The 27,808-nt window shown below is 45.0% G+C and overlaps 1 protein-coding gene across 1 annotated transcript in view; it reads left to right on the top strand.

Moving 5' to 3' along the window:
- The window catches only part of LOC146031271 (uncharacterized), a 333,294-nt gene that overhangs the window by 9,690 nt on the left and 295,796 nt on the right, over window positions 1–27,808 (top strand). The window contains exon 3 of the mRNA XM_083158438.1: window positions 8,019–8,086. Within this exon, the coding sequence (XP_083014564.1) occupies window positions 8,019–8,086 (68 nt within the window). The remainder of the gene's footprint in view (window positions 1–8,018; window positions 8,087–27,808) is intronic.

Raw genomic sequence — 27,808 nt, 5'->3', positions numbered from 1 at the left:
TCGGCTCTGTTTACTGCTCAGACCTTCAGTTGCATAGACTGCATGTGTGTATTCCAATGAGCACACAAATCTGTGAATTAGCAGCTCCACCATTGTGTGAGTGACAGCAATCTCACTCTGTGAGAGTGCTGAATCTGCACTTACCCACAGGCTGTGATGGCGTACCATATCTGTATTGTGCAAGGAACACGTCCATTAAGGCGTCAGCCTTAATGATCGTAATTTCATTGCTTTTTGGCGTTTGAGTGGAAGAGTTGCAACAGGTTTCTGAAATGCCAGATCATGTGTAAGAAGCCTTAATGGGACATGTGAAACCGTAAGGTTTTTTGTCAATGTAATATATATATATATATGTACACATTAGCAGAGCAGGAACTCGCTCACCTCATCTCCCCCTTGTTGTCACCTGCAGGAGCATCTCCCTGATGCAGCGCTGGCTCCCCTGTGCGGCGCTGCTGGCTATCCCGGGTCTCTGGGGATGTGGGGGCGGGTGTCCTCCTGCTTGCGGGTGTCCTCCGGCTCCTCGTCCTTGCACGGCGTGACGTCATCACCTCACGTCGCAATTGTGGGGGCTACTGGCTGTCCTGCTGCCCACCGCACTGCCTGCTCAGTGCTTTACTGTCCGAGGCAGGCAGCGGGCGGCAGCTGCTGCTGAAATGCGGAACTGGGCTCTGGTGCAGGGGGCTGATGTGCTGTGCGGCGGGCTGCAGACAAAATGCGGCCCGCCGATGTGATGGGGATCAGAGGCCGCCGGCAAGAGGGTAGGTCCTGGGGGAAGAGGCAGGGGGTTGCTGTGGGCCATCCCCTCCTGTCAGAGCGGCCGGGCCCAGGACACTTGTCCCCATAGACCCCCCTGTCGGCGGCCCTGACTGTAGCTACATAACTTCCATGTTGAAAACTAAGCAATGGAAGTCAGAACTGTAGGTGACCATTGTGCATCACTTCATATGCATCATCTATATTACCTTTGCATGAAATAGGTAGTTTATTTTCCCACTTGTACTTTACCCGAATATCCCTCATATACTGTAGGACCTTATTCTGGTTCATGCGCTTCTATGCGAATTCGCATGGGAGCGTAATGTTTTTATGTGTTCGAGCGGTGAATAGAATGTTTGCCGGGTGCTCGCACACAACAGTGCGGGTGGAGGACATAGGGCAGCCAGGGGATGCGCTCATGTGTTTCATGGGTGTTCCCATGAAAACGCTGGGTGTTCCAATGTTAATGCCCCAATGATGCGGGTGCCGGGGGCGGACAGCTGTCATCACCAGATGTCAGCTACCCGTCCTGTCCTTGTACAGGCAGAGCTGCCACAAGGAATTTTAGGGCATGGGACTGATTTCCAGTCCAGGCCCCCCCCCCCTGGGACAGAAGCAGCCATGCCGGGCACTATGGAGTTGCCCACAGCGGATGAACTGTCAGTGCGCCCCCATCTCCCCCCCCCTCCCTTCTCTTACTGCCCGACTAAGCAGGTCCGGAACATGGCACACGCTTCTCCAATGCAGGACGCCGGCGACCAATTAACATGCAGTACCAGCTGGTGAGTCAATCAGAGCTCATGTACTGGCAGCCGCTCTGGCTAACGGTACACGAGCTCTGATTGGCTCAAGAGCCGGTGCAGCATTTTACTTGGCTGCCAGCATCCTGCTGAGGGCCTAGCAGGTCCACAGCATCCTGCTGAGGGCCTAGCAGGTGCACAGGCAGCACACAGCAGAGGGTTGCTGTGGGCAAAATGAGCTGCCCGGGCCCTTCCAGAGGCCGGGGCCCCGGACAGCTGTACACACAGCACGCACCTGTCGGCATCCCTGCGTACAGGACACATACAAAGAAAAGACACCTGATAGTGTCTTAGTTTTGAGTGTACATTCTACATCATTCGATATTCTGTGAGCATCGAATGATGGGAGTCTCGCCAATTTGCCCTGTGAAGGGGGGCGGGCGGCAATGCGAGTGGCGGGTGGGCTTAAAAAGCCACGCAGCGCTGCAAAGTTCGCAGTGCTACGTGCCAACCTGAATAAGGTCCATAGACTCCGCTGAGTTATCTACTGAGGAGCATCCCCAGAAATGTGTCATTGTGAACACGCTACCAGAACACATACAGGGGTTGCAAAGAAAACTGTATTATGGTATAATAATGAGGTACTTTAGAGAAGAGAACAGTGTTAATAACACTGACAATTTTCTAGCTCTATTAGGCTATTCTTGTAATCTTAAAACCATACTTATTGTTGTCATTCAAGTGAATAACAGGTAATAGAAAGTGTGGGTGAGCCGAAGGATGAATCTAATGTACAGAAACTGTTAGAATTGTAGAATGTAGATGATACCTTCAGTTATATACTGCACAATGCTTGATAAAGGGCACATACTACAATATGTGTACAAACTTTAAGTAAGGAAAGAGACAAATCGCTGTAACACAGGTTTGTTTTTCTCATGGTTCTCAGGGATACATAGTGGCACCATTTAAAATGATATTATACTAAAGCAGGGTTGCCTACCCTCCCGCAATGGCCGGGAGGGTCACGAAAATCGGGCCACCCTCCCGGTCCCCTGGAAAGGTGGGCAACCCTCCCGGGTTTTGGGGGACCTGGAGGAATCTGTGGAGGGATCAAGGTGTTTTGAGACCCCAACTTGGCCCAATTTGACCTCATTGATGACGTGATGTCCCCCAAAAGCCAATGGAGGAAGTGAGGTGGGGCAATCCTCCATTGGCTTTTGAGGGACATCACGTCACCAGTGAGGTCAAATTGGACCAAGTTGGGGTCTCAAAACACCTTGATCCCTCCACAGATTCCTCCAGCGGCACCTCAGGACACTGTATTACTAGAGAGGACCTGTGTTATTCCATTCCTTTATCATCCAGGAACAGTGATTCGTATTTCAGTCCCCTTGGTAAAGTGCACTTACCTCATTCTATTTTGAACAGAGCAATTGACATCCATGAATGTTATAAATATTATATTTTATTATTGTGCAGTGTGTCTTCATTGTAGATAAGCGCTGCTATTTTTGTATATTTTTTCTTTGTTTCATTCCATAGGGATTAACTACCCCTATATCTAGCAGCGGCTTTTGGAGAACCAACACATATCACAGGCGCCTTTTTATATCTCTCTTTGATCGATTGAGACCTTTCTTTTTGTATCCCCCCAGCCTAACCTTAAGTCCCCCCAGTAGTGCCTAAACCTAACTCCCTCCTTTTCTCAGTTTGACCCTAATTCGCCCCACATACTCATCGTCCGGGATGCCAGCAGTTGGTATTCCAGCATTGGCAACTTGTTCCTTTCAAGGTTCCAGTCTTCTGACAGCAGTCTTCTGATGATTGGAGAAGTCACTTCATTGAAATGGATGGGCAGATCTTCGGGTGGGTTGGGTAGGAGTATACACTCCACTTACCAATCTTAGATAGTATGTTTGCTTCTGCTTCTGGGCTGGCAACTGAGAAATAGGTGGCTGTGATTCACACTCATCACAATTTCGGGTGAAGATAGGATCTACCTCTGCTGTGGGGTTTTCCTCACATCATAAAAGTTCACTAAAAATTGTATTAATTAGCTACTTTGAAAAGAGTTTGTTTAATCCACTTCATGGGCTACAAACCTCAAGTGAGGCGGCATTAATGGCATGACAGATCGGGACATTGGGTTTTCGATTTACCATAAATATCTTATGGACATCTTCCTTCTGTTTCGGATTTGTGGTGCAGGCCTGGAGACTCATGGGTCGTGAGCCACTTATCCGTCTTTTGCTAAGAAAAATCAGTCATGGACCATAAGTTAAGCAATTTTGCAAAGGTCATTTTCTCTTTTTGGGGGTTATTCTGATTCACTCGGAAAGGCACAATCACTCTCTAATGGACAAAAATGCCAGTGTGAACAGGCTCTAAAACTATACAGCTGGCTAATTGAATGGTAGCCAACCCATCTATTATCCCAGCTGTGCTTAAACAGACACATGAATAAATTAACCCTTTAAGTGCCAACGTATCTGTGAGCGATCCTCAAAATATCCGCTAAAAATGCCGGCGTCGCTCACAGCGACTATGCTTTAGATATAAATACAAATACATCCAAGTCCATGAATTGAACTCTAGTTAAATATTGCACCCAAAAAAACCCCACTGTGAGCGGCGCTGGCATTTTTAATGGATATTTTGAGGATCGCTCACAGCAATGTCGGCACTCAAAGGGTTAAAAGAAATGTAATTGTTGCCATATCCTGAAGAACGGCAGAAGCAACATTTTAAATATAGATAAATAGTTACTTAACTAACAACATGGACACTATCACATGTTTCAGAGTATCACCTTCCTTCCTAGACTAGTTACTTTGGAGAATATTATTTTATTCTTTCTTATATATATATATATCTATATATCAGTATTCCACAGCTGTGAGAAAATGAAATATTAGCATTATTTTTTATAGGACTCTACAATACTACTTGGTAGTTTATTACACAAAACTAGTTATGTATGAGTAATATATCCCGGGCGTCTATTGCCCCTGTGTTGATGAATACACTGTGATATACTGTATTTCAGCTGGGAGCATAGCACCTATTCGTTTTCCTGCTTCATTGCTCAGTCCGGGGATGTGAAACGTGCTGTTGCTACTGCCGACGTGTCCCTATTCTCTGCTTTATCCAAGTTTAGCAAAACATTTCAACTATAAAGGTATCAGGCGAGATTTGTGACATTTGGGGTGAGATTTAATAGGATGAGAGATTCAGAAAGTGAGAGATTTGGTGAGAAATCTCCAGTTTTTTTAAAGCGGCAATCATTTCCACTTCAAAATCAAACTGGTTTTGCAGTGTAAATGGTTGCTGCTTTAAAAAAACTGGAGATTTCTTACCAAATCTCTCAAATTTTTATAACTCTCATCCTATTAAATCTCACCCATGATTTCTATACAAATTGGTAGATTCTTTGTAATCCTTAACAATAAAAACATTTATAGTCTTTTTTTTTATGACAAAAATTTAATTTAGATATGGAATAGTATGCCAAAATGGGGTGTGGATCGTTAGGTCTACAGCAACTAGGTCGACAAGCATTGGGTCGACACCACTAGCTCGACAGGCAGCAAGGTCGACATGGGACAAGGTCAACATGGAATTAGGTCAACATGACATTAGGTCGACACAAGCATTAGGTCGACATGGGCAAGGTCAACAGACAAAAGACTCAGCAGAGCTACTTTCAGGAGTTTAGACGGTCCACTTTTCCACCCTTTGCGGTCCGGAGATGGACCTCAGTCCGCCAGTTGCCGGTCCCTGGTCTAGTGTGTCAAATAAATGTGTGCTCACATGAAAGTCCCCTACCACTCAGAACGGCCCTTCTAAGCCATATCTTTTGCTTTCTTGTTTAGGGGAAGATGTACTAAGCCTGAAAAGTGATAAAATGGAGAGTGATGAACCACCAACCAACCAGTTTATATCTGTCATTTTTCAAACCCAGCCTGTAACATGACAGTTAGGAGCTGATTGGCTGGGGGTTTGTCACTCTCCATTTGACCACTTTTCAAGCTTAGTACATCTGGCCCTTAGTGTGTGCAAGCCATACCATTAACGATGCACGCTCCCCTACATTGTTAATGATTATGATTTCCCCAGCCACCAATTTCAATCATTTTAGAAAACTTAAATGTAAGTTTCCACAATGTTGGTGGCCAAGAAGCAACTGTAAACAGTTATGGTATAAAGGTTGGCACCAAATGGTCAACAGAGACAAGTTCTACATAGACAACAGGTTGACAAAAGCAAAGGGTCAACACATAAAAAGGTCAACGTGAGTTTGTTCATGCTTTTGGTGCCAATGTGTAGATTTCATGCTTCACCCTACTACTCCTGCTGCAGTCAGCACACTTGTCACTTTACAATTATCGAGTAGAGTCCATGTAGATGGTAAAGTCTGAAAAAGTTAGAAAAAAAGCATTCTTTTTAAAAAAACACCTGTTTACTATTGCACATTATGTACATCCCTGCATCAGGCCTCTGTGGAGCACTGAAGAAAGTTAGGGGGCCTAACACTGGTCCTAGTCAGAATGCTGGCATTCACAATCCCGACACCGGCATATCAGCATCAATGAGGATGCCCAGAATACTGACAGAGGGGATGCTGATTGTAAGTATGCCAAGGTAGAGTTAGGCTGGGGAAAGGGATGAGGGGTTAAGATTAGGCATTTTGAAGGGGGGGGGGGGGGTTGGCAAGGGTCAGGGCAAAGGGTAAGTTTAAGGTGGCAGGGTACAAGGATTTAGGATTGGCCACTAGCGTGAAGGATTAGGGTCTAGCAGCAGGTAGGGCAGGTTAGGGGGCAGGGGAAGGCCAAGCATACTTATCTACCCCGTCTTATCTACTTATCATACTTATCTACCCCTATACGGGATGATGGTGTCGGTATTGTGACCACTGGGATCCCAACCGCAGATCATATGTATGTATACCCCCCTGGACCTAAAGTATCCATCCACATACATTGGTTTCCATATACACTGTAGTACTATTATTGCAATAGTCTCCTTATTGGCCTTCCCCAATACAGACTCTCACCACTACAGTCCATTATGAATGCAGCTGCAAGGCTAATCTTCCTAGCCAGACGTTCATCGTCTGCAAAGCTAATCTGTCAGTCACTTCACTGGTTACCTGCATTCTACCGTATTCAATATAAAATTATTTTACTTACACACAAAGCCATAAACCAAACTACACCAACATACATATCTTCTCTTATCTCAAAATATCATCCAACATGACCTCTACGCTCCTCCGAAGATCTGCGTCTCATCCACACTCTCATCCACACTCATTACTCGCTCCCATTCCCGACTGCAGGACTTTCTTCGGGCTGCACCCACTCTGTGGAATGCCCTCCCAAGCCCAATAAGACTCTCCTCCAGTCTCCAAACCTATAAGCGTTCCCTAAAAACTCATCTCTTCAGGCAAGCTTATCAAATTCCAGAACCAGTCATAGAACCTTGCGTTCTGGTGGAATCGATGCAATAAATAATACAGTATCTATCCTTATGTATCAATGCCTATTTCCCTATAGATTATAAGCTTGTGAGCAGGGCCCTCCTACATTTTGACTGTCTGTAAATACCCTGTTTTGTTGTATCACTGTCCCCTATGTAAAGCGCAACGGAATATGCTGCGCTATATAAGAAACTGTTAATAAATAAATAAATAGTACAGAATAATTAACATTACCTAGTATATTGTATAGCAGTATTTCCCAAACTGATTTGGATTTAAACTCTGATGGTTAGAGAATGTAAAATATATATAGATACGCCGACGCTACCCCCTTGATTTGAAAGGAAGGAAATCATATAGCAGGGCCCTCTTACCTCCAAGTCTGTCTGTTGTTACCCAGTTTGTTTTATCACTGTCTACAATTGTAAAGCTCAACGGAATCTGCTGCGCTATATAAGAAACTGTAAATAAATAATAAAAATTATCAGCAATCATATTTGTTATATATCATATATATATATTATATATATGTGACCTTACCTCGGGTTGGTAAGTATTATCTTCAATTTTATTGAGCGTTCTAGGTAGGTGTAGAATTCTCCTAGGATAGGTAAGTATGGATTCCGGAGATCTTCTCTTCTCAGGTGAAATACAGCAACACCGATTAATTGAACTGTATTTATTACAACACTCAAATTACAATTTGGTACTGTTTCATAAGGTAACAGAGTAAACAAATGAGCACTTTCACAAGAACACAACCGATTTATTTTTACTGGAACATGAATTCACTCCTCCGGGCTCCGCTCCGGTTCCAGTCCTCTTAGCACATTAACAATATATTAACTTACCGTACATACCATAATAAAGACAAAAGTATGAACATGCATATAATTCACGTTAGCTATCTAGAACTGAATTCCTGAATCTACTTTAACACAGTTGCACTTTGCTTATAATTGCTCCTTTAAATAATTACTATTATATTATTGCGCAATAATTTGTTACCTTTCCTAAACAACTTTTGTTTTACATAGAGTCCCTCCCGGTGGCCACTGTCCTCAACGTTACAGTCCCCTTTCAACAATCCGGGATACAACTACAGGTGAGTCACAGTTTATCTCAGTTCTTTCCTTCCTTAAAGATTTCTACAGCACAGCCTGTAATAATAAACTTTCCTTTGGAATGAAGAGATAACATTATATCCATGCTGCAGATACTGTTGATGTAGAGATTACTGACCTCGAAATTAATAAGTATTTAACACAGTTCCATATGCAGCGCGGCTTCAGAAGATATTTTATACATCTATACAGGCATCCATGGCTCTCTGCAAATGAGGCTAGTCAGATACTCTGATATGCTACACTCTCTGTGGTCATCCAGAGCAATCTATTAATAACGCTTCTGGTAACACTAAAGGTGTGATGATGCAGATTTATTCCTCTCCGTGTCACCAAAATGTCTGCTGCAACTGTCCTTTAACTGCCTGCCACTCAGATAGGACTGATAGCAGCTCTCCTCTTGCTAAATGTGTCAAGCCTTTCTCTATCTCTGAAAGTCTCCTGAAGTATAACTAACACTAGTTTGGAGCGTCCCCTGGTGTTTCTACCGGATTAAGCTTGTTACTGTGTGCTCTTTATTTATTTAATGGCAGAATGACGATTCTGTAGGGACGTCCCCAGGCCAGGTAAGCCGGCCGGGTTTAGTCCCCTTCTGCTGGCTGTTCTCAAGGTGTAGGTAATCCTGGGTGTCACTAAACATATAAGGCAGTGCTGGGCTTGCCGGGGCAGGGTTCAACACTTACCACTCCCCATATTGGATGCTGTCAGTGTCCCGGCCTTCCACAGCACCACTATCTGCCCTGCCTGCTGCGTAGCTCTGCTGACTACCAGTCTCTGAGGGGAACTGCCAGGTAATAACGGCTGTTCTGGTGCCAGCCACAATCCAGCCAACTTTATTATTCTTATAATCTCCCACTTGACAACCGTCAGCCATCAGCGAGACATCTGTATACTGTGACAAGTCTATGGGGACACTTTAACACAATAATCGCCACTTGCTGACAATCCAATAAAGTCCTTCCCAAACATCACATAAATAATGCAATATTTTCCCCTCTGCGAGGAAGACACATCTTTAGTACATTTATAAAAGGTTTCTTCATTTTTTTACACGTATATACAATCATATTGTAGGATGCCACATTCTTCCTCTCTAAATAATTGCATGTCCTCATGCATTTTAAAACCATCTCTAACTTTCATAAGTTATACACATCAATAACTAAGTACACAGAACATAGGTACTAACTACCATGCTGAGAACTTGGTAATCATCTGCATCTCTTCTTATTCCATACACCTCAGTGTCTGTAGCCGGAAGATGGACAATCGCACAGGCTTCAGATTTCCAGAAGGGAGCTAACTCATTACTCTGTTGATCTTCCAAACTCGGTCTCCCACTTGGAATGATGCAGCATTTGTGTCCTGACCATAACTTGTCCCTGGTCGCTGGTGAGCTGTCTCCATTTTTTTTTCCAGTACCTTCTCAGCCAGTTCGAACCGATACTCATGCTTGTTCACCCCGTCGGTCTGCACAACTTCTGTTCTCTCGGGGAGGGTGTTAAGTTCCTGTTTCGCGACTCTGTTTTTTCTACCAAAATATCGTCTGCGGAAGAATGGCGGTGGATTTCCGCATTTGACAGGTCTCTGCGGAGGGAACATTTCTTCCACTCTTTCCCCTTCTCTCGCTTGGTCCATACTGATGTCTTCTCCACTAGCTTCTGCAGCATTGTCTACTTTTGGCTGGTAGGACCGCCTGCGGAACTGATGTCTGTTGGGAGCAAACCGGCTTCCTTTAACCGGTACACCGCCAGGGCCAGTCACGTTCGCTGCCTCAGCACCCTTCTCTCCCTCCACCACATCAAATTCCACCACCTCGCCATCTCCGACACTGCGCAGCAACTTCCGGGGGTTGTTTCTTGTTATGGCCATATGATGGACAAAGACATCTACTTTTGTGTCATTCCTGTTGATGAAACCATACCTCTTCCAGACATTAAACCACGTGACAGTTCCTTGTACCCGTGTAGCCAGTACTCTCTTACCCGCCTGACTTCTTCGGCCATAGATGGTGTGTTGCATAATTCGTCTCACGGTCTGAGGTCGGCTGTACAGTTTTTTTTGTCAGTGTCGAGATTACTTCTTCAGGGCAATTTCTTAGGACATTCATACCCACGATAATTGTGGGAACCAGTGGATCTTCGACTGATGTTACTAGACACCCTTGCGGGGGCATAGCAGCCCCTGCAACTTGAATAGTCATTTCACAATAACCGTTACATGAGATATCTTGACCATTGCTAGCCAGAAGTCGCAGCCAAGCTGGAGGTGTAGGCAAAGTCTCAGTGGGCCCCCAATGCTGTACGAAGAATCCCTGTTGTATGGTGGTGACAGGAGATCCCGTATTCAGTAAAGCTAACCCTTCCTTTCCACCGATGGTGATGGGTACAATGGGGAAATGTCCGATATATTGACCACACCACCCTTCAGACGAGGGACCTTGAGCTGTTACTGCCCCCGAGGATCGGTCTCCATCCTTGCTGGGGGATACAAATTGGTCGACCTTGGGGTCAAACTGATCGGTAGAGCGATGTCCTCTTCCCGGTGGAGTTGCTCTCCAATCTCTTCGCCCTTGTCTATTACTGGAACTCCATTCATTTTCAAACGACAGGTTATTATTTCTTTGCATTAATTTCTGAAGTTCCCGCTTAATCTCATTCATGCCTAAAGTTAGGTCTTCTACCTGTCCTTTTAGAGTATATGCCAAGTCGGTGGTTGGGGTTTGAACACTTTGGGGTAACGCTGGCCTTCTTCTCACTTCATCCATCACCAGCTTACTACCCTCTCCACATGCTCCTTCCTGAAACCCACGTAACTCAGGAAAATCTATTTCCTTTGGTTTCACCTTTCCTAACACTTTAATGGCTATGCCTTTAAACTCACACTGTTTTGGATCCTCAACATTTTCAGCTGAATCTTTATCCCTTCATTGTTGACTCCCTCAATGAACTGCGTTATTAAAGTCTCATTGTCCTCTTCATCTTCTTCTTCATATCCCTCTCCCTGAATATCATGCCAAGCTTCCTGCAAACCCAGTGCAAAATCTCTTAAGCTTTCTCCCGTTTTCTGTTTTCTATTATAAAACCGGCTTTTTCGTTCATGAAGTGAACTAGTGTCGAAGGTTATTGCCAGCTTTCGGAAAATTTGTTCTGCTGTTTGTTTCTGTTTTGCCGGCCAAGCTTACACTTCTCTCTCTGCCGCCCCTTTCAGTTGGCCCAACAGAATTTCGACTTGTTGTTGACTTCCTGGTTGATGTAGTGTAAATGTAGACCTAATCCTTTTTCTAAAGGCTCTAAACATTCTTCCATCCCGGTCTTCCTCCTCACCGGAATACATAGGCAGCCATGGTGCTCCGAAATAATACGGAAAGGTCATAGGATTTGACCCTGGGCCCATAGGCTCTGTCTGCACGCTTGATGACACTCCCGTTGCTTCATCTTGCTCCTCAGCCGACATCCTTTCCTCTCTGTCCGATCCTGTTCGTGTGACGCCAAATGTGACCTTACCTCGGGTTGGTAAGTATTATCTTCAATTTTATTGAGCGTTCTAGGTAGGTGTAGAATTCTCCTAGGATAGGTAAGTATGGATTCCGGAGATCTTCTCTTCTCAGGTGAAATACAGCAACACCGATTAATTGAACTGTATTTATTACAACACTCAAATTACAATTTGGTACTGTTTCATAAGGTAACAGAGTAAACAAATGAGCACTTTCACAAGAACACAACCGATTTATTTTTACTGGAACATGAATTCACTCCTCCGGGCTCCGCTCTGGTTCCAGTCCTCTTAGCACATTAACAATATATTAACTTACCGTACATACCATAATAAAGACAAAAGTATGAACATACAAAAAAGGAGAAGATATAGAAATCTATATCAGTTGTTTAAGGCGCTTCAATATGAGTGTGCTTGGCTTACAGCAGCAATCTAAAATTGGGGGAGTCACCTCCAATACAATAAACAAGAAAGCAAGAGTGGGTGATTGCGCTAGAACATGCAATTAAATGAATTAAATTAAATTGTAAATGAATATAAAATGGTCAGGTGTGGATATATAATTGAAAATACATTTATTATACCATAATGCAAAAAATGTAAAATTGGATAAAAAGGTAGAATTAAAAATAGGGACAATGATACAATAGTCACCCAAATCCTTGGAGAGGTGTAGGTAGGACTTTTTAGGGAATTATCCCATCAGGATGTGGTCGTCCTAGGTGAATAATTTTGTAATCCAAGTTGGTTTGGGGAAAACACTCGAGGACCGTTGCCGCTTGTAATCCACAGAATGGTTCCCGGGCATCTTTCAGGAGGTGGCGTGCCTCCACGATGTTGCTTTGCCTCGGATAGTGGTTGTGGGCCGGTCAGCTGGAATTTGTAAACGAGTGGCCCAAGTGATGGATATATTTGCTGTTTTTTTTCAACTCCAAGTGGTGTAAGAGGGGTGCTGGTGATCAGAGTCCCATTTAGGTTGCACCTCCGCGTTTCGCTGTCATGGGGCAGCTTTTTAAAAAAAAAGCTTTTCTTATAAGAAAAGTGACTTTTGGAAAATGGCTGCACCCATACGAAAGACAGTTTTTTTAAACAGGTTTTCCTATGGGGCAGCCATTTCTGAAAGACACTTTTTTTCATAAGTGCTTCCGACCATACAGAACTGCAGTGCCGGGATCCACAACGGAGGTACCGGCTGCACGGGGGTAGGTCGACACGGGGGGGCGTCAAAACGCGCGGGGGGGTTTCGACACGCGCGCGGGGGGTCGTCGACACCCGCGGGGGTGTCGACACGCGCGCGGGGGCTGAAGGCTGCACTGGCTTTGACCCTGTATTTCAAAAGTTTCCAAAAACGGGTCTGCCAGTGTCAAAAAATCGGCACTTAAACGGTAATATACCGTTTAAGAGCTGCGGTGTGAAAGGGGTTTTATCTGGCAGACCCGTTTTTGGAAACGTTTTTAAATACAGGGTCAAAGCCAGTTATGCGGTCTGAAAGCATCATCAGATAGGACTGATAGCAGCTCTCCTCTTGCTAAATGTGTCAAGCCTTTCTCTATCTCTGAAAGTCTCCTGAAGTATAACTAGCACTAGTTTGGAGCATCCCCTGGTGTTTCCACCGGATTTAGCTTGTTACTGTGTGCTCTTTATTTATTTAATGGCAGAATGACGATTCTGTAGGGACGTCCCCAGGCCAGGTAAGCCGGCTGGGTTTAGTCCCCTTCTGCTGGCTGTTCTCAAGGTGTAGGTAATCCTGGGTGTCACTAAACATATAAGGCAGTGCTGGGCTTGCCGGGGCAGGGTTCAACACTTACCACTCCCCATATTGGATGCTGTCAGTGTCCCGGCCTTCCACAGCACCACTATCCGCCCTGCCTGCTGCGTAGCTCTGCTGACTACCAGTCTCTGAGGGGAACTGCCAGGTAATAACGGCAGTTCTGGTGCCAGCCACAATCCAGCCAACTTTATTATTCTTATAATCTCCCACTTGACAACCGTCAGCCATCAGCGAGACATCTGTATACTGTGACAAGTCTATGGGGACACTTTAACACAATAATCGCCACTTGCTGACAATCCAATAAAGTCCTTCCCAAACATCACATAAATAATGCAATATTTTCCCCTCTGCGAGGAAGACACATCTTTAGTACATTTATAAAAGGTTTCTTCATTTTTTTACACGTATATACAATCATATTGTAGGATGCCACATATATATATATATATATATATATATATATATATATATATATATAAAGCACTTACCCCCTCGCAGAAAGGATTGGAGCCGGCACACGGTAGTAGGTGAAGAAAAAAAGGGTTTATTGCAATTACATCATTGCACAAAGAGACAGCTGCCGACCTGACAGCCGTTTCAACTGCATGTGAGCAGTTTTCATCACCTACTACCGTGTGCCGGCTCCAATCCTTTCTGCGAGGGGGTAAGTGCTTTCTATTAACCACATTATGTGCCTGGCACCGGAACAGTTTTATCTTTAACCAGAGTGCCAACCTGAGAACCCAACTTTCTATATATATATATATATATATATATATATATATATGTCTAGTGTCTGTGTGTCTCCGAAACACTGCCATCTATTGGCAGCAAGTGAAACTACATCTCTTTCTGTGTCTCACATTAGCTACCTTACTAGCTTTCAAAGCATTTGCTTCGAGCGGGCTTACTAGTTGTTTATATACAGCTATATATACCGTACACTTTATCTGCAGGCTGGAGCAGAAACAACTTTGAACATTTTCTGCTTACTTTACAGTTAGCATAAATAAAAGGCATTTATTCAAGAAGTGGGCAGCGGCAGGTCTCCAGCGTCCAAACAAAATGTCCCAGTCTTCTCGAAGCTGCTGCGCAACACGCCAGGAGCAATAATGGTGGGCCGCGAACATCATCAGACTCGTCCTGTCCCAGCATACTTTGCACTCTGCCTCCTGTTCATATTTGAGCGAGCTGCGAGCTGAGTGACGTCTTGATGTCCCACCGGGCAGCCAATCATTATATATGTATTATGCATATGTAATTATCAGCTGTCAGGCGACCTGAAGGAGAGAAGCACTGCGGACCAGGCAGGCATCCGCTGGGGCCGCGCTGAAAAAAGGGACATTGCCAACGGGAAAGGGCATGGACTCACCCCTGTAAAAAAGAAATAGCAGGGGGTGTGGGAGGCCAACCAGTAGATGGGACTCCCACTCAGGGAGAGAGGACAGGCTGACGCTGCAGCTACCTCTCTCCTCTGTTTAGCATGCGGCACTTAGCAGCATGTGCTGGGCTGGAGAAAGAGGCTGTGCTGCGACGGCAGCCTGTGCTCTCTACTCCCACAGCCCAGCTCTCTGCAGCAGGGGAGCAGGACTCAGTCCCCTCCATGAGACCCTGGGCCGGGTAAAAATTACCCCCTCAGCGCCACTGACAATGATCGCATTCCACTGGATGTGGTCACTGAAGATATTGTTTGTGAAATTGCTCAATGTGTATGCATTATATAGTTTGTTATCTTTGATAGCATTGCATTGTTTGCAATGTTGTCAAATGTGTATGCAGCATGAATGTCCCTTAGTCCCTTAACCCCTTGGGTGGTATGAAACTTTCCTGCATACCACTAATATGGAATAGGTGAACGCCAGTGGTATCCAGGTGAGCACCACTGGCGCAGCACCTCTAGAGCCCCCCCCCCCCCCGTCGCACTCCCCCAGTCCCGCCCATCACCTTTGCTCTGGCATATGCCAGAGCTCCCCTAACCCGGCCGCCCGCAGTCAGCTGCCACTCATTTTACAGCAGCAGTGACGTCGACGGCAGGCTCGGGTATGTTCGGCGTGGCTTGGGGGGACTCTGGAGTGCTCAGGCACCCGAGTCCTCCAGAGCCGCCGCGAACATCCCCCAGCCTGCCGCCGACGTCACTGCTGAATGTGACCGGCGGCTAAGGCAGCGGGGACAGCGGCAGCCGGGAAGCTCTGGCGTACAAACACCGGAGCGGATGCGACGGGGGGGGGTAGGCCTCCAACTAGTGACTTGTTTCAAGGGCATACTGGGAGCAACAATAACCCTTCACCAGAGCACATACCAAAGACATCAATATAATCGTAATGCTGCTTACTCAGTAGTGCAAACTATGGGGGTTATTCTGGTTCACACGCAAAGGCAAATTCACTCTCTAATGGACAAAACAATGTGCACTGCAGGTGGGGCAGATGTAACATGTGCAGAGAGAGTTAGATTTGGGTGTTTTATTGTTTCTGTGCAGGGTAAATACTGGCTGCTTTATTTTTACACTGCAATATAGATCAGGTTGAAGTACTAACCACACCCAAATCTAACTTTCTCTACACACGTTACATCTGCCCCACCTGCAGTGCATATGGTTTTGTCCATTAGAGAGTGAATTTACCTTTGTGAGCGAACCAGAATAACCCCCTATATACAGTACTGGAGAGACATAAGGAGATCCCTGCTATATGGTAAGAAAAGAATTAATGCGTCTCAGAGGCTCAATGTTTGTGGCAGGAAAATAACTCGCACAATAGCTCCATCAGGATGAGTAAATTGTAGAGTGCGCCATGATTATATCAGGTGAACAAATAACCGTCTGGCTCTGTGACAGTTATTCATTTACTTTTATCGCTCCTACTCATCAACATTTGTGAGCCAGTGGCGTGAAAACAAGCTGATATTTCCAGACTGACTATTTCAGAATATCTGCTGTTCAGACAGTGAGTCATCGTCATATGGAAGCATTTTTTGACATCACCTTGTAATGCTAACAGAATAAATACATTGAAAATTACATTAAAATGTTAATTATCTGGTATTTGACAATCCTGCTTTGCTTAATATATTTACTTCAATTTAACATTTTTAATTTTGAGTAGTAAAATGTTTTTTACCTCATAGCTAAAGAAGTAGCTCAGTTTGGGGCCACGTCTCTAGTTTGATGGACGGATGGTGTAATGGTTAGCATTACTGCCTCACAGCGCTGAGGTCATGGGTTTGATTCCCACCATGGCCCTAACTGTGCAGAGTTTGTATATTCTCCCACATGCTTGCGTGGGTTTCCTCCGGGTACTCCGGTTTCCTCCCACAATCCAAAAATATATTGGTAGGCTAATTGGGTACCAAAAAAATTAACCCTAGAATGTCTGTGTGTGCGTGTACATGTGGTAGGGAATATAGACTGTAAGCTCCACTGGGGCAGGGACTGATGTGAATGTTCAAATAGTCTCTGTAAAGCGCTGCGGAATATGTATGAAACTGTTAATAAATAAATACATTTATTTACAACTACTTGTATAGAGCACACATTCTGTAGACCCTGATTCTAAATTGGATGCATTCATTTGACTGACACAGGCTACTTGCTTATGCTACTGTGAGAATCCATATACTGTATGCTAACGATTTGTGCTTCTGCATGTGGAGGCCTATACATCTTTAATACACCCACAGCCACAGTCATAAACATTAGTATCTGAAATTGCAGTCACTCCAATCTAGGTGAAAAATATTTATCTGAGTAGGCATCGAATTTTTGCCTGCATGCTGCAGTTGTGAATGGACGCCAGCATACATACCCGTGACACTTCAACAAGAATGCATGGACATTGAACATGACCATTAACTGCTTAGAAATGCCAATTTCATGGAATGTGTGGTCCACTGACATGGCAGACTGATCAATCAATATGCAAGAGTGACCCGCATCTATGTGCTTATGATTGATCCAGCACATGTGCAGTTGCCAATTTTATGCTTTGGTGCATGTGCGCAGTATCCTAAAATCTGAAAGAACCGTATGCAGTTCCTTATTACATGAAACACACATACACACTACAGTAGGGATATAAATATAACAACTAGTTCTAATTTGTCAACAATCACCAGGGCCTGTGCCAGCCCTGTCTGAGCCCCAGGCAAAACCAAACCTCCCCAAAAGAATTAAAAGGTGTGGTGAAAGTGCAATTAATTAATAGTCACTAGTGTTTTGGCCAAGCCAGAAGGCTAGAGTAAAGGATAAAAAGTGCTTCCTGCAAAAAATGCCTTACTAGTGCAGAGGTGCAGTTCAGACACCTCTGGTTCCGACATCATCAGGAGCCCATAAAATTTCAGTCTTCAAGCAGAAAACCTCTTGGCCTGAGGACTAGGTGTCAGCCCATTGCCTACTGTGTGTTCCTTTAAACTCTACAACCTACATAGATATCTACACCTTCTTATATACATGTGCACTGTGCTGTGGCACAGCTAAAACACAATACACCATGAAACCATCCATACATTATTGTACATTTCAAGACATATGGCATAAGACATTCTACAGTATACATCATGCATGACATTAGTCATTCACTACATAAACAAGACAAAGTATACAGACACATAATTAAGTGATGCATACTGTAAATAGATGCGATGGCATGCGATTTTTTCACAAATGCATTAAAAACCCGGTAAAATCGCATCGTATGCCATCGCATGCCATTACATATAGCCGTGATAGTATACAAGTACCTAATCGATTATCAAACGTACTTATAGATCATAACGTGCATGTGGGTGTGTATGGATTGTAGCGTGCATGTGCAGGGTCACAAGGTGACAAAATCCGCAATGAATCTAATAGCAATCCCCTTGCAATTTGACCGACAGGAAGTCTGCATTTGGGGGTGGTAGCACGCTAGCATACTCAGGTGTTTTCAGGGAGGGTCCTTGACATCAGCTCCTACCTCAATCAGCCTGTTTCTGCCACAGAGTTGTGGAAGGGTCAGAGTTACGCACACTTGCGCACACTAGGAAAATCATTTAATGGTGAATGAGTTGCGTATGGATTTGCAGATGGCCAGTGATCAGCAATCCATTTGCAATTAATTCGCAGACTTTCACTCTGTTTTGGCTGCGGCAATCTGATTGCAATCCTGTACAAATTTGCACAGCATCGCTCTGATCTGAATCAGGCCCAATGTTAGGAATTGTGCTCTGGGTAGGGTTATGTAAAAGTTAAAAACTTTTAGAATATTTTTTGTAATAAATACAATTTTTATAAATTTATCGATTCTACATATTCGACTAAAACAGAATTCAACTTTTCATTTTAAACAGTATAAAACAGTTCCAGAAATCAATATTTCAATGAAATACAACATAAGTGATAACAATCTGCATCCATTACAGATACGACCATGGATTTTATTTCAGAATCACATGTTGTACCATCCAGTATCCATTGACAAAAATCATAGGTTTTTGATCGAACATTTAATTTAAAGGAAATGTGGAGTATTCCTAAGCTGTCCGAAACGGTATTAATAAATATTTTAGGAGCTGCTGTAGCTGATATGGGACAATAATTCAAGGTACAGAAACACACTGTTGTTGATAGTTTTTGGTTGATATTATTTTTCATTTACCCAAGTCATCAAAGTGGTAACCACTGACAATAACATTAATATTATACCAATACCCTCCTGGCTAAAAATAATTGCTGTGTTTTTCCTGGAACAATTTCCTTATGCTTTTGCACAGAGAAGCCTGTTGTGAAGTTCATGAAAAATTACGGGGGAAACTTCATTTTAATGCAACTTTCCAGTAGGGATGTCCACCGGCCACTTTTCACGTTTTGGGTTTTGAGTTCTTATTACCTTCAGATTTTGGGTTCTAATGGGTTTTGCCAAAACACCCCCTAAATGTTTTGGGTTCTGATTTTTTTTTTTTTTTAAAGCATAATTTTTTTTTTGCTCCTATGCTATTATTAACCTCAATATCATTCATTTCCACTAATTTCCAGTCTATTTTGAACACCCCAACCTCACAATATTGTTTTTAGGGCAATATTTTGCACCGAGGTAGCTGGATAACTATGCTAAGCCACACAAGTGTGCGGCACAAACACGTGGCTCATCTAGGAGTGGCACTGCAGCGGCAGACAGGATGGCAGTTTGTAAAACTAGGCCCCAAAAAGACCCCTATCTGGCTTGATCGTGTTTACCACCAGCCGAGGAGCAGTGGGCGATTAGTACAGCAATGCAATAGCCGCAAAGGAGTAGAACCTTCTGACCACAGGCGATGACCAGCCAAGGAGCAGTGGGCGATTGGTGCAGCACTGCAATAGCTGCAAAGGGGTGGAACCTTCGGACCACAGGCGACGACCAGCCGAAAAGCAGTGGGCGATTGGTGCAGCACTGAATTGGTCTGCGAGTGTGTATCTGTTTTTATCAGTTTAATATCCAATAAGACCACTATCTGGCTTGATCGTGTTTACCACCAGCCGAGGAGCAGTGGGCGATTCGGCAGGCAGTGGCAGAATGGCACACAGTCATGTATGTGTTATCTGTGCTTAAGGTACAGTGCCTCTATTAACAACACTGCAGAATGGCTTCCCGGAGACACCTGTAACACCCTATCGAAGGCAGTAGATGCACCAGCAGAGAGGTATTATATGTACGGCAGTAGAATGGAACCTACTGACCAGACATAACTAGGCGATGACCAGCCGAGGAGCAGTGGGCGATTGGTGCAGCAACCAATGACTCTCAGCAGTGGGATTAATGAATGGTGATGTAAGATGGAATTGTCCTTGGGCCCTCCCACCCACCCTTGCGGAAATAGGACATGCACACTTTAACAAACCAAACATTTCAGCGACAGGGCCTACAAAACTGTGGCTGATATGATTGTTTTTTTGGGCCCCCACACAAAAAAAACCAATTCATACAGTATCTTCCTGTATAAATTGGCTCTACAGAGATAAGATGTCACTCGTCATCTTCCTCCTCTGATTCCTCGCCCTCTTCAGTGTGTACTTCCTCATCCTCACAGATTTTCAATTCATCTCCGCTGGACTCCACAATCATAGGTTCCGTTATAATCTCTGGAGGCAATTCCTTGTCTTCATTGAATAATTGATAATTCCTTTTTATAAAAATCATCTTCTCCACATTTTGCGGAAGCAACCTCGTTCGCCGCTCACTGACCAGGTTCCCCGCTGCACTAAAAACTCTTTCGAAGTACACACTGGAGGGGGGACAACTCAGGTAAAATAAAGCCAGTTTCTACAGGGTCTTCCAAACTGCCTTTTTTCTTGCCAGTACAGGTAAGGACTGTCTGACATTTCTACTTGGAGGCTGTTACCAAAGTATTCCTCCACCGTTTTTTGGTGACAGCATCCAATGCAGCGACAGTAAACATGTCAGCAATCGTTGGCAGGTCCTATAGTCCGGACCAGATGTCCAAACTCCCTCCTCCTGCCCTGCATCCCCACCAGCGGGTTGTGTGGGAAATCGCAGCTGTTTCCTCGCAGCCACAGGTGTGGGAGAAAATGAAGAAGGAGCTGTGGCCGGGTCACGGTCCCTTTCAGATGACAACCTCCTGACCAGAAAGGTCTTTGCACCATTGTAGACTTGTGGCTGCCGGAAACAGAGACACAACATATGCTTTAAACCCAGGATTGAGCACGGTTGCCATAATGTATCCTCTGACTTTAACAGATGGACCACCCTCGTGTCCTGGCAAAGCGTATGGAGGGCTTCATCCACGAGAGCTACATTCTTTGCGGAATCACAATGCTTTAGCTCCTCCTTCACTTTCTCCAGCTGCTTCTGCAACAGCCTGATCAGGGGAATCATCTGATTCAAGCTGGCAGTGTCGGAACAGACTTCACGTGTGGCAAGTTCAAATGACTGGAGAACCTTGCATAACACGGAAATCAGCCTCCACTGCACTTGAGTCAGGTGCCGCCCCGCTCCTCTGCCTATGTCGTAGGTGGCCGTGTAGGCTTGAATGGCCTTTTACTGCTCCTCCATCCTCTGCAGCATATACAGGGTTGAGTTCCAGTGAGTCACCACCTCTTGTTTAAGCTGATGGCAGGGCAGGAGGAGTTTCTGCTGCTGCTCTAGCCTTCGGCAGGCAGTAGCAGATTGCCGAAAGTGTCCGCAAATTTTGCGGGCCACCACAAGCATCTCCTGCACGCTTCTGTCACTTCTGATGAAATGCTGCAGCACCAAATTTATTGTGTGGGCAAAACATGGCACGTGCTGGAAATTGCCCATGTGTAATGCCCGCACAATGTTACTGACGTTGTCCGACACCACAAATCACACTGCACAGTCATATACACATGCCTATTACTGATTGAAGTGGCCAGGTACTTGCTGGGCTGGCAGCCACTGGCAGTGCAGAGCACACACCACCAGAGAGCAGAGCAGACAGTGGCACTAGTAGGCACTGGCAGTCGTCCCAGCAGCAAAACACAGCTCGTTAACCTACCTAACCTAACAAAGCTCCGCACACAGACTATCCCTACTCTCTCTAACAAGCTCAAATCACGAGTGACAAATGGCGATGGGTGCTCGCTATTTATATAGCGGTCCGGCGCCGGGCAATGACGTTTTGTCCGCGTGCCCGGATCCGAGTCAGGCGGGAAGCTCAGAGCGCCGCTCAGATCCAGGCTCGTATTGATGACGTTCGTGCGGGCTCGGATCTGGGAAATCCGAGCCTGCACATCTCTACTTTCCAGTGAGATTACTCTCCCCAGAGCTCACTAAGGCCCTTATTCAAATCTGATTGCAGTACAAATTTGTTCTCAAAATGGGCAAAACCATGTGTACTGCAGGTGGGGAAGATTTAACATGTATAGAGTGAGTTAGATTTGTGTGAGTTATTTTGTTTCTGTGCAGGGTAAATACTGGCTGCATTATTTTTACACTGCAATTAAGATTTCAGTTTCAACACACCCCACCCAAATCTAACTCTATCTGCACATGTTACATCTGCCCCACCTGCAGTGCATATGGTTTTGCCCATTTTGAGAAAAAATTTGTACTGCGATCAGATCTGAATAAGGGCCTATGAGTTTCCAACGAGTGTAAACTTACCTAATGTAACAGGTTGCACTTCTGAGACTAACTCAGCAACTGTTCAGTGAAGTGTGGTGGGCTAAGATGCAACACTCACTGGTATTGCAGATTGCTGGAAACATGCTATTTAAGTGTCCCCCTTTAAGCATAACCATCGATAGAGATTGTCAATAATAAGTTTTTGGAAAAATTGAGTGCACAAAGAGTGTGTGCTCCTCCAAAATCACATGTTCTCAGCATGTCCACATACAATCATACCACTAGCCCTAGGCCAGTTGTCACCAGGTTTGAATTCACTAGAAGAATTTGACCCGCAACAGAAAATGTGCATATGTGGTGGTGGGTACGGAGGTAACGGTTTATAATAGAATGGGTGAACTACTGTACCAGCCCCAGAAAGACTGCCCAGGCATAATAGCACCTTAAAGCAGGTGTTAAGAATAGAGTGGGAATGAGTGTAAATAAAACCAAAACCCAGAATGCTGTTTTGGCAAAACCAATCCAGATCCAAAATACGAAAAATGTCTGGTGCTCATTCCTAAACAAAATGAAATATAAATAGTTTATACTTGAGTAGGCACAGCAATAGGGCAGTGCTGGCAAGAGGGGAGGGCCACCTATATTAGGTGCACTGGGTCTCCTGACACTTAATCCAACCCTGTCCGCAGAAACATCTTCCCAGTGATATCTGCAGGAATATGGTTTGCAGGAATATGGTGCCTGGCAGGGAAATCAAAGACTTTGGTACTGTGCCGGAGCCTGGCCCTATTGTGCACATGCAACATCATACCTTTCAACTTTCTTAATAGCTTAATCAAATCTACTGTGCCGAATACGGCACAGTAAAGGGGTCTGAGCTAAGGGATGGGTCTCATGTACAGGTGGTGTGGACTAGCGCCGCAACCCCCATTTTAACCCTTTGCAGTCCAATTTTTTTTTTTTTATTCAAACAGTCTGTTTTAAATGTTTAAATTAATTGTATTTTTTTATTTGAAAATGGTCTACATTGAATGTTGAAAGATTTTCATTTGTTCTTATTTTAAAGTGGCTCACCATTGGATCTGCTACTAGCGCTAGGGCTGTTGAGCATTACTAGATGTTGGTCATGAAAGGGTTAACCATTTTGGGGACGTGCTCAGTGCTTCCCTAGCAACTGGGCAGCCCCTGGCTTCTTCCTAACACTCCTCCCTCCTTGAATGGCATCTCTTCAGTGATCACTGGCTGCACTGCAGAGCAGACCAGCAGTGGTCTCCATTGCCCCCCAATTGCCCCCTTCCAGTATGACATTGCCACCCACAGAGGGACAGCTATAATCAGGACAGTTGGGAGGTATGCAACATCGCCCCAATTATCTCCTGCCACAGAGGATTAGAGATCCACTTGCCGGTTCAAACTAAGATGTGTGGTTGAAGATGGATTGAGAACTGCTCAGAGCGTTAATACGCCCTTGACTGTAAGATGCATATTTGTAAAAGATCTCACTAATTTCAGACACTTGTGTACTTTAGAAAGAAAATAAATAAGAGTCTAGAGCAAAAACTAGGTCAAATAAGTACAGTAACATGGATTATACTTTACCTCAATAGTAATATTTGAAGGCTGAGAGACTAAATCTGATGGTAAAGTTCTAAACCTTACAGCCACACCGATCACCCTTCAACTTTTGAAGCTTTGTGGTTGCATATTTAAAGCCTTGACTTGTCATCTTTGAAGCCTTACTGTTACATCTTTAAAGCAAAGGGCTTCCACACTTGTAGCCTGGAGGTTGAGCCTTTGAAGCCGAGTTCTGCAATATTAAGTGCCTCAGGGTGGCACTTTCATTACAAAGCAGCACCTTCCAAACTGGCAGATAATGTTTAGAACTTCTCAAAACTAAGGAAAACTCCACATAACAGTCAAGATCTAGTCACAGGACCCCAGGATGCTTTTGGCCTTAAAGGCAACCTGTTTTTTTTTGTGAATTAACATGAAAATGATTGAACAGTATTCCCCCAAAACAGTTTATCTTTTTTTGTGTCACACAGTATCAGAGGAATTGTGTTACTTCTGTATGTAAAGGCAAACGTACTCCCATAACTGAAACAATACAAGGGGCCTTATTCTGGTCGATGCGTACTTTCGCGCACTCTTTCGGATGGCGTTTTTTAGCCGTCTGCGCATGCGTGGGCAACGCTATGCGCATGTGCCACGCATGGTCTCCGTACTTGTTCGCACTAACACCGTACAGAAGTGTGCACCGCATTCACTCGTGAAATATGGGCGTATTATGGGCGTCATTCGGAACTACACAGGGGCGTAGTTTCAAAGTGGACTAAACTGGGCGTAAACATGGGCGTACACGAGGGAGTGCACTCATTCTGGTAGGCGTGCATTCGGACAGCACACCGAATGCACAAGAACCAAAAGGCAAGAAATATGAGGTGTCCATAAGCAAGTATTTCTTTGCGGACACCACTCAGTCATGCGCTAGGCATTCGGAACGCCCAATCAGTACGGGCGCACCGCAACCAATGTCAGCTGAACACAATACAATCCACTCCTTTACTCATTACTCATTAATTACACTCTTGTCATAGCTTCAATTGGAACCATTGCAGCTTAAATGGACCATTACTAAACACACAAATATATGCTGCAGTTTTGACACACATTTACACTGCAACCAATGGACAGAACTTCCTATCACTAATATAAATATACATGTCACTTCTACATTTACCAATAAAACCACACATTTGGGGATCAAAATATAATGTCATGTGACCGATTTCGGAGTTCAGATAAGAGTGGTGATTTTTGCGAAAATACACCGCATCCGTGCGTACGGCCAGGGTCCCGTCCGTTCCGACGCGGTAAGACCGTGCATACGCTGTAAGACCGTGCAGAATATGTGTGTATCCAGTGGCGTAACTACCGAGGGTGCAGGGGGTGCAGCTGCTATGGGGCCCGGACAGTACCAGGGGCCCGCTGCATCCCCTGCACCCTGTCACACCAGACCAGCGAGTGTACACTGCAGAGCAGAGCGCAGGAGCGTGCCAGGGAGGTGTCCGTCAAGCCCGCCCTCCTGCTGCAGCGCACAGAATGGTCTCGGCACCAGTCGGCACTGGAGGGGGAAGGAGTATTGGAGGAGGAGGATTTTGCAGCGAAGCAGCAGCGGCCCCGCCAATAGGACTGGTGCCAGAAGATGGACGGGGCGGGGGAGCTGGAGGAGAGGAAGGTGAAAGTGCCGGTAATTTTAAATGTTAGGGCAGCAGCGCCGACGGGACTCCAGCGCTCAGCGTTAGAAGCCCCATACACTGACCTGCAGTTAGTGTATGGGACCTCTGGTGCTGAGCGCTGGAGTCCCGTCCGCGCTGCTGCAGCAGTGATGTAGCAAACCCTTTTCTCCCCATCGCTATCTATCTACTGTCACCGTCCCTCACTCTCTCCCCCAATCGCTGTCACCTACTCACCCCATCGCTGGGGGGGGGGGGGCCCTTGAGGGTACTTTGCTATGGGGCCCATGAGGTTCTTGTTACGCCTCTGTGTGTATCCACCGCACACGCAAGGTTTGGATGTCGTCCGTAAACACGCCCTGTTCTTCTAGTGTGAGTCCGTCCGTATGCGGAGGTCCTGAGGGCGGTTCTTCGTACGATGTCCGCACGCCACGAAAGATTTCGGAAATGTACGCACCAACCAGAATAACCTCCAAGGTGCAGTACAATACATTTTTGAATATTACCCTTTTTCAAGGAATTTCAAATACACTATATAAACGTTACAGTGTTGGTGGATTAAAATTGAACTAAAACGCACAGTATAAGTAAGGTCAGGGGAAGGTTTGTTTCTGTGCTAAGGAGGTGTTTTGTACAGTACCTGTCCTTTAGGTATCTGGATGTTTTACAGTCAATCGCCCTAATTCTAATTACATCGGTCCCCCATGTGTTTGCATGGGGGGACCGATGTTTCCGCCCTGCACATGCGCATGTTCTCCTTTCCACATGTGCGGGTGCTTTCGCCCACATGCATTGTCGGCATGGCGCTTGCAAGGGGGTGACGGGGATAGTGGCGGCGCTCCGACATGTGAACGCCCAGCATTCCATGGGTGTCCCCATGTGAACGCTGCCCATTTCCATGTAAATGCAGCTGTGATGGGGGATGGGGTTTTCCACAGGGTGGGCACTCTGGGCAATCACAATCAGGCCCAATGTATAGGTCAAATTACATATGGTCGACATGGGCAATATCTTGACAGAAGCAAAAGGTTGATGTGGCTATGGTCAACATAAGAAAATGATTTTTTTCATTTTTAAACCTTTTTATACTTTACAAATCCAAGTGGGCTCCAATTGGGAACATTAAAGTGGGAACCTGGCCCAAACCATGGGGAGCAAATCCGGACACTAATGTGGGTCCACATTGATGCAAAAAAGATGAGCTGACCTTTTCCATGTTGACCTTTTGCTTGTGTCAACCTTTTTTCAGTGTCGACCTTATGCATGTCAATATTTTGGGATTGACCTAGACATTGTCAACTTAATATAGCACACCCAGTGGTGCCAAGATGGGGGAGTGGGTACTTTTTATCCGGGCCTGCCCTCCCCTGTTGCATGGAAAAGGGGAGAGCAGCCTCTCTCTTCATCCGAGCACATGCTGATCAGTGCTGTAAGCTGAGCGGGAGATAGAGGCAGCAGCTTCCTGTCCTCTCCTTCTCCTTGCATTCAGGTGTACCCTGCTGCCCGCAGGATCGTATGGGTGCAGGAATAAATTTGTCTTTCTCTCTTTTTTAATTAAGGAGGCCTGGCCACTCCTCTTTACATTGACCATGCCTCCTCGTTGGACAATCCCCCTAATTTTAGCGGGAGAAAAATCATATGCAGTCTGAAAATGAGAATGTTCGCATAACTGCAACTGGAGACCCTCAAAGAGATGTAGTAGTTGTACTGCACATCTGAAATAGGCATTTTTCGCTTACAAATCTCCTAGCCCGTAGATGTATAAACACAACATCAATGAACTGTGCCTACATTTATTTATTAACCTCTCCTTATGCTCACTTTTATCCCTGCTGTGTCACCCCAGTTTGTCTGCCCATTCCCTTTAGAATGTAAGCTCTAACGAGCAGGGCCCTCTCTCCTCATGTGCTTTTCTAAGAATATATCTCTGCCACTGTTATAATTGCCTCAGTGTCTGCTGCTGCAACTGGCTTTTATATATTACGTACTTGTCCCTATTTGCATTTGTACCGTAAATCACTATTTTGTTCCTTTGATCATCTGAAAAATACACAAAATCACGCCCAAGGCATGTGAGCAGCGCTTTTACATAAAAAGTATATATTCTCACAAGTGTTTGAAAAAATAGTGTGTTTA

Source organism: Crinia signifera, chromosome 1 (assembly GCF_055691185.1).
Source record: "Crinia signifera chromosome 1, ASM5569118v1, whole genome shotgun sequence".
In the NCBI taxonomy this organism is placed as follows: domain Eukaryota; kingdom Metazoa; phylum Chordata; class Amphibia; order Anura; family Myobatrachidae; genus Crinia; species Crinia signifera.
This window is presented reverse-complemented; position numbering and strand designations above follow the sequence as displayed.